We start from the raw sequence: 13,454 nt of genomic DNA, 5'->3' as shown, positions 1-13,454 counted from the left end.
ATACCATCATACAACAGGTGCAGCAAATAGTCTTCCATATAAAGGACACAAACTGATAAACAAATTCAAAAAATAAAAGACTAAACAAAACATTTTTGTGTTTCTCTAGGCCTTGTTGAAATAATACGTTCAGTTTTAGTCCTTTCTCATGGTGACTGATACTGAGGCTTTGGAAGGGTGCAGAGGATGGTCACAGGATGAATACCCAGTTTTAAATCATCTTTTAACAAAATAGTCTAAAATAGCTTGCACCTAATACTTTACAGAAGCATAGTCATTGGTTGGTATTATCAGGTTTATTTGGAAAATGGAATAGATTGTAAGGGTTCCTATCTGTTCCAATTTGTAAGGACCTTTGGCCCATAAGTGGTTGTATAAGGAAAACTGTCCTTTCTTTAAAACGTTTGTGGAATATTTAGTTGGCATTGAGAATGCTTAAAAATGACAAAGTTTTACAACAATTGTAAAGTGATCAAGTGAAATTTCTTGAGCAAGTATTGGTCAATGTGACCAGACAACCCATGACCTTGCAGCAACATCACCAGGAATTTAGCTAAGATATGGAAAGTGTCATGTTACCATCACGAGAAGAGAGACAAAGAGGTTACTTCAACAAAGAAGAAACACAAACCACTAGGAGAATACAGAGAGGCCACATTTACAAGGAGCTCTATGTGATCATGACAAATAGGACAAAGTCTAAGTCAGAGTTATAGGAAGGACCAATCTGACAATTTCATTACTGCTGTTTCAAGTCCCACCTTGTCTAAAAGTGTGTGGGACAGCATGGCAAGTCAGTGGTTAGCACTGCTGCCTCACAGCACCAGTGACCTGGGTTCAATTCCTTCCTCTGGTGACTATGGGTGGAATTTGTACATTCTTCCCGTGGCTGCATGGGTTTTCTCCGGATGCTCAAGTTTTCTCCCAAAGATGTGCAATTTTGGTGGACTGGCCATGCTAAATTGTCCATAGCATCTAGGGATGTGCAGGCTCAGTGGGCTGGCATGGGGGCTGGGTCTGGACGAGATGCTCTTTGGAGGGTCGGTGTGGACTTGATGGGAATGGCCTGTTTCAAAACTGTAGGGATGCTACAACTCTGTGTCATTACATCTCTGAGCAGGCTATATAGAAAATAAAAGTGAAGTAGAATGTCTTATTTCCCTACCAATTCCATTTTGATTTAGTCTCCTCCTCCTCTCCCCACCTTCCCTCAGTTTTGATGTCATTGCACCATGTCTGATAGGTTTTACATGTAAATTGGTAAATAATTCAGGAACACAGGTGATTTAGTCATGGCAGAAGAAGGAAAAAAAAATTAACACAGCGAATTTTGTACCGAAAAAAAAAGTGATGTGTAAAAGCCTCTCTGGTTTTATAAAACAAAATCTGCTAAGTAGAAGGTTTGTGATGCCACGGTAGTATTTCCCATCTCTGAGCCAGAAAGTCTGGGTTCAAGTCCCACCTGCACAGAGGAGTGTCATAACATGTCTGAATTTGCGAATTCCTCAAATTGTATTCTGTGTGTCTCAGGCAATTGGCAAATAAGGGTGTTTCTTTCTTTTTAAGAAGTACCATATCTGCAGTGCCACTGTTGGCTTTGTGTGTGATGTTGTCAGTTTTGGAATTAAAAAGGGACATACTTCTAATTCCGATTTTCTCTCATATGAGCTTTGTTTTCAAATAAATTGAGTATTTTGAGTTCGTTAAAGCAGCTTGCTCAAAGTCTGTCTAATTCTGGTTAGCAGATACAAAGAAATTGTTATGGTTTTGTTCGCCGAGCTGGGAATTTGTGTTGCAGATGTTTCGCCCCCTGTCTAGGTGACATCCTCAGTGCTCAAGAGCCTTCTGTGAAGCGCTTCTGTGATCTTTCCTCCAGCATTTATAGTGATTTGTGTCTGCCACTTCCAGTTGTCAGTTCCAGCTGTCCGTTGCAGTGGCCGGTGTATTGGGTCCAGATCGATGTGTTTGTTGATTGAATCTGTGGATGAGTGCCATGCCTCTAGGAATTCCCTGGCAGTTCTTTGTTTGGCTTGTCCTATAATAGTAGTGTTGTCCCAGTCGAACTCATGTTGCTTGCCATCTGTGTGTGTGGCTACTATGGATAGTTGGTCGTGTCGTTTCGTGGCTAGTTGGTGTTCATGGATACGGATCGTTAGCTGTCTTCCTGTTTGTCCTATGTAGTGTTTTGTGCAGTCCTTGCATGGGATTTTGTATACTATGTTGGTTTCGCTCATGCTGGGTATCGGGTCCTTTGTCCTGGTGAGTTGTTGTCTGAGAGTGGCTGTTGGTTTGTGTGCTGTTATGAGACCTAGTGGTCGCAGTAGTCTGGCTGCCAGTCTGGCCATACATCAAGAACATTAGTGGGCGGCACGGTGGCACAGTGGTTAGCACTGCTGCCTCACAGCGCCAGAGACCCGGGTTCAATTGTGTGGAGTTTGCATGTTCTCCCAGTGTCTGCGTGGGTTTCCTCCCACAGTCCAAGATGTGCAGATCAGGTGAATTGGCCATGCTAAATTACCCGTAGTGTTAGGTAAGGGGTGAATGTAGGGGTATGGGTGGGTTGCGCTTCGGTGAGGACTTGTTGGGCTGAAGGGCCTGTTTCCACACTGTAATGTAATGTAATCTAATCTAATCTAAAACGTTTCGGAACTGACAGCCAGACTACTGCGACCACTAGGACTCATAACAGCACACAAACTCTCAGACAACAACTCACCAGGACAAAGGACCCGATACCCAGCAAGAGCGAAACCAACGTAGTGTACAAAATCCCATGCAAGGACTGCACAAAACACTACATAGGACAAACAGGAAGACAGCTAATGATCCGCATCCATGAACACCAACTAGCCATGAAACGACACGACCAGCTATCCTTAGTAGCCACACACGCAGATGACAAGCAACATGAGTTCGACTGGGATAACACTACTATTATAGGACAAGCCAAACAAAGAACAGCCAGGGAATTCCTAGAGGCATGGCACTCATCCACAGATTCAATCAATAAGTACATCAACCTGGACCCAATATACCGGCCACTGCAACGGACAGCTGGAACTGACAACCGGAAGCGGCAGAAACAAATCACTATAAATGCCGGAAGAAAGATCACAGAAGCGCTTCACAATAGGCTCCCAAGCACTGAGGATGTCACCTATACAGGGGATGAAATGTTTGCAACACAAATTCCCAGCTCAGTTAACAGAACCATAACAATGAGCACCCCAGCTACAAATCTTCTCACAAACTTTAGGTACAAAGGGAATTTTTTGGTGATTGAAATGCTACAAATCTTCTCGCAAACTTTAGGGACAAAGGGAATTTTTTGGTGATTGAAATGTAATCGTTACACTAATAGTGTGTTCCCTGGAGCAGTGAGGCTCAATTACCAACACACTTTCTGTTACAGCAGAAATAATATTTTGAGCACTTTGTTTTTATTTCAGATTCGCAAGATAGGCATCATTTCGCTTTTATCACAATTACGTTCTTGCAGGCTGGACAGGATAGTCAGAATTTAGCTATATTTTTATTCTTCATCTCAAACTGTAAATGAATTTAACAAAAATAGAAATTGCTGGAAAAGCTCAGCAGGTCTGGCAGCATCTGTGGAGAGAAATGTATGAACTTACCTTTTGATTTTAATGAGGCCCCAGCTTCGACCGGGATGACTAGGAGAGGGAAGATACCACTGAGCCCAACCATGACTGAGCCGATCAAAGAGCAGATCCAGGCATCAACACGCTCTCCAGTGAATAGTTCTGACCATGAGCGAAACTCAAACACGTTTTCAGGGCACCATCTGTTGCTGCCAATGGCAGCTTGTGCAGCCGCCGCCTTTCGTGCCAGCTTCTTGGCATTGGCTCTGTGGATATCTGCACTGGCCAGAGGCAGAAACATACTACAAGTGCAAAAAACCACCAGGAGACTCCAGAGTTGCTTCTGTCCCACCATCCTGATCACAGGCTGAGGTGGACCAACACCAGTCCATTCACTGTAAAATAAACAGAGAAATGGTTATCTAAGAGGCAGGAGGGAGATGACCGCTTGCAAATGGAACGCAAACAAGTTTCTTCACACCTTGATTTTATCATCATTTCCTGGAGAGAATTACCACTTATTTGGGTAGACACACTTTCCAAAGCCCTGCTTAGTAACTGCGGTAAAAGAAAGACATAATGGCATTTGCCATGCAGAATATTAAGCATCACTGTAATGATGCTTTGGCTCACTACGGTTGACATCTTGAAACTCTCAATTTTAAAAAGGTGGCATGCTTCCAAGCATGTTGAGGATAATGTAGGAAGGTGGAATTCAGGATGATCAGCCATGATCTTATTGAATGGAGGAGGATGTTTAATGTGCCAAATGGCCTACTCCAACTTTTGTTTCTTGCATAAAAGAATTAACAAACTGTCTAATGTACAAAACAGACATATATTCAACTGATCTTATTCATTCACTGCGTCAATGGGTGGCTATCTATTGATTATCCTTTCATATTACTGCAGTAAAACAAGCCAGGGAGACAGAAATGTGTTGGGAATGTCACTTGTATCCAGGAACTAATGGTCTGGGAACACGGATTCAAATCTCACCATGACAGCTAGTGGAAATTAAATTCAACACACAGATGTGGAAAAGAAAGCTAGTCTCAGTGATGTTGACCATGAAAAACACTAATTTGTTTTAAAAACACAGCTGGTTCACTAATGCTCTTTATAGAAGATGATCTGCCACCCTTATCTGGTCAGGCTGACATCTAACGCCAGATCCCCGGCATTGTATTTGACTCTTGACTGCTTCCTGAAATGGCTGAGCAAACTACTTAGCTGAAGGGCAACAAATGCTGGCCTTGTCAGCGATGCCCACATCCCATGGAAAGAATAATATGACTAATGCAAGATGGCACACACTTACTTATTGGATCACCCTTAAAGCCAATATAAATGTAGGTACAAATGAAACTCCTCCAGAACTCCACAAGGGAGTCATCCACTAGCTCCCCACATTCTGCAGTACTTCATTCCTAAGCTTCATGATTGCCACCTGTATCAAATTGAAATCTTCTCTCTCATATCAAAGTTAATAAGTTAGTCAACTGTCGAGCAGCACAGCTAAGCATAATCTTGTCTCTTCTCAATGTGGATATGTTTCCACTTCTAGCAGAGACAACCTAATATCCTTCTCAGATCAGGGTGCTGAAACTAAATGTACATACGGACAGAAGAACAGCTGCAACCTACAACACTAAGGATATGGAAAGAAATAAGATGCAAGCAGGTCGGGGTGGGGGGGGGGGAAAAGAGATAGAGAGAGAGACAGAGACAGAGAGAGTGCACGCGAGAGAGACAGGCAGAGAGAGAGAGCGCGCACGAGAGAGACAGGCAGAGAGAGGGAAGGGACGAGAGAGGGCCAGACAGAGAGCGAGACTTTTATGGGATAATATCCTTCATCCAACGGAAGGTCAAATTAAAGTATTAGCCTTTTCCAGACAGTAACAAAGCAGATACACATATTTCTGTTTTAATTTCTAACTGCACAATGGTAATCAAAATGGTGTTTAGGAAAGCCATGTAGTAGTATAATACACCCTACAACAGTACGCCTCCAGTCCAACAAGGATGCACTATTGGAACTGATTCTTTGAAATCAGGCCAGTTGGATTAAATGTTAGTGGAGAACACTTAGGAAACAGTGGTCATTGAATCGGAAGGCTCAACATGATAGTGGAGAATGGAAAGCAAAGTTAGAAAATTCAACTGGTGGAAAGCTGAGTTCATTGGAGCAACAACAAAGCTAGACAGTATTGACTGGAACCAGAGTTGGCAGGAAAAGCTGTAACTGAACAGTGGGCTTCATTCAAACGGGAGACAGTTCAGGTACAGTTGAGGTACTTTGGCTCAAATAGGAAAGGCAGGACAAACAAGTCCAGAGCTCCCTGGATGACAAAGCAGATAGAGATTAAGCAAAAGAAAAAGTGTACTTGAGACAAGTGTCAGGCAGAAAATACAGGTGTAAGCCAAAAGAAAAAGCAAAAGTGCAGAAGGGAGGTGGAAAAGCAAATAAGAGAAGCAAAGAGAAATTATGAGAAAAGACCATCACTTAACATAAAGGGGTATCCCAAAGTTGTCTATAGGCATATGAATAGTAAAACAGTAGTAAAAGGAGTGGGAGTGATTAGGCACCAGAAAGTGCTTTTGCATATGTAGACAGCATAGGTCATAGAGATATGCAGCATGGAAATAGACCTTTCTAACTTGTCCATGCCAATCAAATATCCTAAATTAATCTAGTCCCATTTGCCAGCACTCGGCCTTATCCCTCTAAGCCCTTCCTATTCATATACCCATCTAGATGCCTTTTAGTAGTTGCAATTGTGCCAGCTTCCACCACATCCTCTGGCAGCTCATTCCATACATGTATCACCCTCTGCATGAACAGGTTGCCCCTTTTAAATCTTTCCCCTCTCACCTTAAACCTAAGCCCTCTATAGTTCTGGACTCCCCCCACTTCAGGAAGAAGATCTTGTCAATTTATCCTATCCATGTCCCTCATGATTTTATAAACCTCTATAAAGGTCACCCCTCAGCCTCCAAAGCTCCAGGAAAAATAGCCCCATTCTATTCAGCCTCTCCATATAGCTCAAAGTCTTCAACCCAGGTAACATTCTTGTAATACTTTTCTGAACACTTTCAAGTTTCACAATATCGTTCCTATAGCAGGGAGACCAGAATTGCAGGTACTATTCCAACAGTTGCCTAACCAATGTCCTGTACATCTGCAATAGGACCTCCTAAATCAATGCACCAACAAATAAAGGAAAGCATTCCAAACATCATCTTCACATGCCTACCTACCCACAGCTCCACTCACAAGGAGCTATGAACCTGCACTCTAGGGTCTTTGCTCAGCAACACGCCCCAGGACCTTCCCATTCAGTGTACAAGTCCTGATCTATCTTTCCAAAATGCAGCACCTCACATCGATCTAAATTAAACTCCATCTGCTATCTTTGGTCCATTGGCCCATCTAATCAAGATCCCTTGGTAATCTGAGGTAACCCTCTTTGCTGTGCACTACACCTCCAATTTTGGTGTCTTCTGCAAACTTATTAATCCCACCTCCTACATTGACATCCGAATCATTTATGTAAAATGATGAAAAGCGGTTGACCCAACACCAACCCTTGTGGCACTCCACTGGTCACAGGCCTCCAGTCTAAAAAGCAACCCTGCACCACCACCCTCTGTATCAAAATAGCCAGTCCTCCCTCTATTCCATGTGATCTAACCTTGCTAACCAGTTTCCCATGGGGAACGTTGTCAAATGCCTTACTTATATCCACATAGATCACGTGTACCACTCTGCGCTCATCAATCCTCTTTGTTACTTCATCAAAGCTCAATCAAGTTCGGGAGACATGATTGCCCATGCACAAAGCCATGTTGTCGATTCCTAATCAGTCCTTGCCTTTCCAAATACAAATTCAGCAGTGGCTGAGTTTAAACGAACCCGGAAGGCTACAGCTAACGTAAGACAGTTTGTTTGAAAATGACTTACCGGTAGCGGGCATCGGTGTTTTTTTTTCTCTTCACAGAAAGAGCGGGAGCAGCAGGGGGAAGTGACGACGACCAGAGGGGCAGCCGGGACCCAGAAGCTGGTGTAGCGCAAGTTTACCTGGGTAGGTTTTTATCCCCCCCCTATAAAAGCACGCAGGAATGGAACCCGAGGCACTACAGAGGTAGTGTCTCCCACCCGCCCTCCTCCTCTAACCTAATAATAAGATCCGTTGTGGTTAGTAAGTGCTGCATTTTGCTTGTTCTATTTTTTAGACCTAGTTTGTTTTTTTTTAAAAAGGTTACTTTTAGAGGGACGGCAGTGAAGGCAGTGCAATGCTCCTCTTGCAACATATTTGAGGTGAGGGATGTTATGGTCGTCCCTGCTGATTACACTTGCAGGAAGTGCACCCATCTCCAGCTCCTCCAACACAGTGTTAGGGAACTGGAGCTGGAGTTGGATGAACTTAGGATCATTCGGGAGGCAGAGGCGGTCATAGATCGGAGCTTTGAGGAAGTAGTAACTCCAAAGATTGGAGACAGATGGGTGACAGTGAGGGGGACTGGGAAGCAGCCGCCAGTGTAGGTACCCTCTGCAGCCGTTCCCCTCAAGAACAAGTATACCGTTTTGGATACTTGTGGGGGGGGGGGGCAAGATTTACCAGGGGTAAGCAATGGGGTTCAGGCCTCTGGCACGGAGCCTGTCCCCGTTGCTCAGAAGGAAAGGGTGGAGAAGAGCAGAGCAATAGTTATTGGGGACTCGATAGTTCGGGGCACAGATAGGCGGTTTTGTGGGGGCGAGAGAGACTCACGTTTGGTATGTTGCCTCCCGGGTGCAAGAGTACGTGACGTCTCTGATCGTGATTTCCGGGTCCTTAAGGGGGAGGGGGAGCAGCCCGAAATCATGGTCCACATTGGAACCAACGACATAGGTAGGAGGAGGGCTGAGGATGTTAGGCAGGCTTTCATGGAGCTAGGTTGGAAGCTCAGAGTTAGAACAAACAGAGTTGTCATCTCTGGTTTGTTACCCATGCCACGTGATAGAGAGTCGAGGAATAGGGAGAGAGAACAGTTAAATGCGTGGCTACAGGGATGGTGCAGGGAGGGATGGATTCCGGTTTCTGGATAACTGGGGTTCTTTCTGGGGAAGGTGGGACCTCTATAAACAGGATGGTCTACACCTGAACCTGAGGGGCACCAGTATCCTTGGGGGGAGGTTTGCTAGTGCTCTTGGGGGGAGGGTTTAAACTAACTCTGCAGGGGCATGGAAACCTAGCCTGTAGCTTTAGGGTGCAGGACCTGGAGTGTAGGGAGGTTAGGAATATGGCATCAATCTCAAAGGAGGGTGCCTGTAAACAGGAAAGTGGCTTGAAGTGTGTATACTTCAATGCAAGAAGTATACAAAATAAGGTAGGTGAACTTGCAGCATGGGTTGCTACCTGGGATTTCGATGTTGTGGCTATAACAGAGACACGGGTAGAACAGGGACAGGATTGGCTGTTGCAGCTTCCAGGGTTTAAATGTTTTAGTACGGTCAGAGGTGGGGGTAAAAGAGGGGGAGGTGTGGCATTGCTTGTCAAAGATTGTATTACAGCAGTGGAAAGGACGATGGATGAAGGCTCGCCATCTGAGGTAGTTTGGGCTGAGGTTAGGAATAGGAAAGGTGAGGTCACCCTGTTAGGAATTTTCTACAGGCCTCCTAATAGTCCTAGAGACATAGAAGAAAGGATTGCGAGGATGATTCAGGAGAAGAGTGAAAGTAATAGGGTGGTTGTTATGGGGGACTTTAACTTTCCTGATATTGACTGGGAAAGCTATAGCTCGAGTACGTTAGATGGGTCAGTCTTTGTCCAATGTGTGCAGGAGGGTTTCCTGACACAATATGTAGACAGGCCAACAAGAGGTGAGGCCATACTGGATTTGGTTCTGGGTAACGAACCAGGCCAGGTGTTAGAATTGGAGGTAAGTGAGCACTTTGGGGACAGTGACCACAATTCGGTGACTTATACTCTAGTGATGGAGAGGGATAAGTGTGCACTGCAGGGAAAGAGTTAGAGCTGAGGACAGGGAAATTATGATGCGGTGAGGCATGACTTAGGATGCGTGGCTTGGAAAAGTAGGCTTCAAGGCAAGGGCGCAATTGATATGTGGAGCTTGTTCAAGGAGCAACTATTGAGTGTCCTTGATAAGTATGTACCTGTCAGGCAATGAGGAAAGGGTCATGTGAGGGAGCCGTGGTTTAATAAGGAATTGGAATCCCTTGTTAAAGGGAAGAGGACGGCCTATGTAAAGATAAGGCATGAAGGTTCAATTGGGGCGATTGAGAGTTATAAGGTAGCCAGGAAGGATCTGAAGAGAGAGCTAAGAGCAGCAAGGAGGGGACATGAAAAGTCCTTAGTTGGTAGGATTAGGGAAAACCCAAAGGCTTTCTATAGGTATGTCAGGAATAAAAGAATGACTAGGGTAGGAATAGGTCCAGTGAAGGATAGTAGCGGGAAGTTACGTGTGGAGGCTGAAGAGATTGGGGAGACACTGAATGAATACTTTTCGTCAGTATTCACTCAGAAACAGGGCATTGTTGCCAATGTGAATACTGAGTCACAATTAATTAGAATGGACGGCTTTGAGGTATGTAGGGAAGAGGTGTTGGAAATTCTGGAAAGGGTGAAAATAGATAAGTCCCCTGGCCCTGATGGCATTTATTCTAGGATTCTCTGGGAAGCAAGGGAGGAGATTGCAGAGCCATTGGCCTTGATTTTTATGTCCTCGTTGTCTACAGGAATAGTGCCAAAAGACTGGAGGATAGCAAATGTGGTTCCCTTGTTCAAGAAGGGGAGTAGGGGTAACCCTAGTAACTATAGGCCGGTGAGTCTCACTTCTGTGTGGGCAAAGTCTTAGAGAGAATTGTAAGGGATAGGATTTATGAACATCTGGATAGGAATAATGTGATCAAGGATAGTCAGCATGGTTTTGTGAAGGGCAGATCGTGCCTCACAAACCTTATTGAATTCTTTGAGAAGGCGACTAAGGAGGTGGATGAGTGGAAAGCGGTAGATGTGGTATATATGGATTTTAGTAAGGCGTTTGATAAGGTTCCCCATGGTAGGCTACTGCAAAAAATACGGAGGAATGGCATTGAGGGTGAGTTGGAGGTTTGGATTAGGAATTGGCTGGCTGGAAGAAGACAGAGGGTAGTAGTTGATGGTAAAGGATCATCTTGGAGTACAGTTACTAGCGGTGTTCCACAAGGATCTGTTTTGGGACCATTGCTGTTTGTCATTTTTATAAATGACCTGGAGGAGGGGCTAGAAGGTTGGGTGAGCAAGTTTGCGGATGATACGAAGTCGGTGGAGTTGTTGACAGTGAGGAAGGATGTGTCAGGTTACAGCGGGATATAGATAAGCTGCAGAGCTGGGCAGAAAGGTGGCAAATGGAGTTCAATGTGGGTAAGTGTGAGGTGATTCACTTTGGTATGAGTAACAAAAAGATGGAGTACTGGGCTAATGGTCAGATACTTGGTAGTGTGGATGACCAGAGGGATCTTGGTATCCATGTACACAGATCTCTGAAAGTTGCCACCGAGGTAAATAGTGGGTGAAGAAGGCATATGGCGTACTGGCTTTTATTGGAAGAGGAATTGAGTTCCGGAGTCCTGAGGTCATGTTGCAGTTGTATAAGACTCTGGTGCGGCCGCATCTGGAGTATTGTGTGCAGTTTTGGTCGCCATACTATAGGAAGGATGTGGAGGCACTAGAACGGGTGCAGAAGAGGTTTACCAGGATGTTGCCTGGTATGGTAGGAAGATCATATGAGGAAAGGCTGAGGCACTTGGGGCTGTTTTCATTAGAGAAAAGGAGGTTTAGGGGTGACTTGATAGAGGTGTACAAGATGATTAGGGGGTTTAGATAAGGTTGACCATGAGAACCTTTTTCCATGTATAGAGTCAGCTATTACGAGGGGGCATAGCTTTAAATTAAGGGGTGGTAGGTATAGGACAGATGTTAGGGGTAGATTCTTTACTCAGCGAGTCGTGGATTCATGGAATGCCCTGCCAGTAGCAGTGGTGGACTCTCCCTCTTTATGGGTATTTAAGTGAGCATTAGATAGGCATATGGAGGATAGTGGGCTAGTGTAGGTTTGGTGGGCTTGGATCGGCGCAACATCGAGGGCCAAAGGGCCTGTACTGCGCTGTATTTTTCTATGTTCTATATAAATCATGCTCTTTAAGATAAGGTTATGACTAGGAGTTAAATAAAAATTTCGCAACTATTTTCACCTAGTTTTTACTCTACCTCAGTCATGTGACACAGGAGAAACTTCTTGTCACTAGAATAGTTCAAAATTGAAAAGGAAGAATATTTTAAGTTTACAAGGCACCAGAATTGGATGGGATGCATCTGAAGGATTCTAATGAATGTGAGAACATCAATTGCAGGAGAACAACCACCTGTCAGTCTTCGCTAGACTCAGCGAGGTGCCAGAAGACTGGAAAATTGTAAACATTACAGCCTTGCTCACAAAAGGTTTAAGGATATGTCCAATTACACGCTAGCCAGTCTTCAGTGGTGGAGAAGCCTTGAGAAACAATTATTCAGGATAAAATTAATCACACAGGAAAAGGTGGGTGGATTAGGAAGAGTCAGTATTGATTTCAAGAGGGGGAAAGCTAGTTTAACTTGGCATTTTCTGAATTAAGAGAAAGGCTCAATGAGGCTACTGGCCCTGGTGTAGTATATTATTTTCCTCATAATCTAAATGTCATACTCTTATCCTAAATCTACACCCCTTGGTCACTGATCCCTCCACCAAGGGGAAACTTCTTTCCCACCTATGTTCCTTAAAATTTCACATATCTCAATCATGGCCCTTCTCAGTCTCTTCTGCTCCAAGGTATACAACTGCAGACTTTTCAATCTCTCTTCATAACTAAAACTCAGACAGCATTCTGGTAAATCTCCTCTGCATTCTATCCAGTGCAACCCAATCTCTCCTATAAATTCCAGAACTGCACATAATATTCCAGCCAATGTTTTGTATAGTTCCAGCATAACTTCTCTGCTCTTAAACTCTATGCCTTGGCAAGTATTTCATATACTTTCTCCACCACTTTATCTACCTATGCCGCTACCTTAAGGAACAAGCGCATGTGCACCCCAAGGTCCCGCTGATCCTCAGTGCTTCATGTATTCCTTTGCCTTGTTTGTCTTGTCCAAGCGCTTATTCAGATTACCCGCCAATTTCTGTATTATCTATAAACTTACTGTTTTTTATTCACTGTGGAACATGGACATCAATAGTTGTATTGCCTGTCCCAAGTTACCCTTGAGAAGGTGTTAGCGAACTGCTTCCTTGAGGAGCTGCAATTCATGTGTTGTACAAAGATGCACAATGCCCTTATGGAAGAAATTCTAGGATTTCATTGCAGCGACATTGAAGGAATGGTGATATATTTCTAAGTCAGGAGGGTGAGTGCCATGGAGGGAATATGTAGGGGGTGGTGTTCTAATGTACTGCTGCCCTTTTCTTTCTAGATACAAGTGATTGAGCGTTTGGAAAGTACTGTCTAAGAAAGTTTGGCAAATTTCTGAATGCATCTTGTAGATAGTACAGTGCTGCTAATGAGCATCAGTGGAGTTGGGAGTGGACATTTGTGGATGTGATGCCAAACAAGTGGTCTGCTTTATTTTGGGTGGTGTCACGCTTCTTGAGTGTTGTTGGAGCTGCATCCATCAGGCAAGTGGGGAGTATTCCAACACACTCTTGACTTGTGCTTTGCAGATAGTGGACATGCTTTAAGGAGTCAGGTGGTGAGTTAATCACCGAAATATTCCTAGCCTCAAACGTGCTGTTGTTAGCCACTGTTTTATATGGTGAGTTACGTTTCTGCTCAGT

At 44.2% G+C, this 13,454-nt stretch overlaps 1 protein-coding gene across 1 annotated transcript in view; it reads right to left on the bottom strand.

Moving 5' to 3' along the window:
* slc39a13 (solute carrier family 39 member 13) overlaps nucleotides 1-13,454 on the bottom strand; it is a 61,862-nt gene that overhangs the window by 33,445 nt on the left and 14,963 nt on the right. Inside the window, exon 2 of the mRNA XM_072591895.1 lies at nucleotides 3,636-3,997. Coding sequence (XP_072447996.1) covers nucleotides 3,636-3,997 — 362 coding nt within the window. The remainder of the gene's footprint in view (nucleotides 1-3,635; nucleotides 3,998-13,454) is intronic.

Source organism: Chiloscyllium punctatum, chromosome 22 (genome assembly GCF_047496795.1).
Source record: "Chiloscyllium punctatum isolate Juve2018m chromosome 22, sChiPun1.3, whole genome shotgun sequence".
NCBI lineage: Eukaryota > Metazoa > Chordata > Chondrichthyes > Orectolobiformes > Hemiscylliidae > Chiloscyllium > Chiloscyllium punctatum.
Note: the sequence above shows the minus strand (reverse complement) of the source record. Positions and strands in the feature narration are given on the sequence as shown.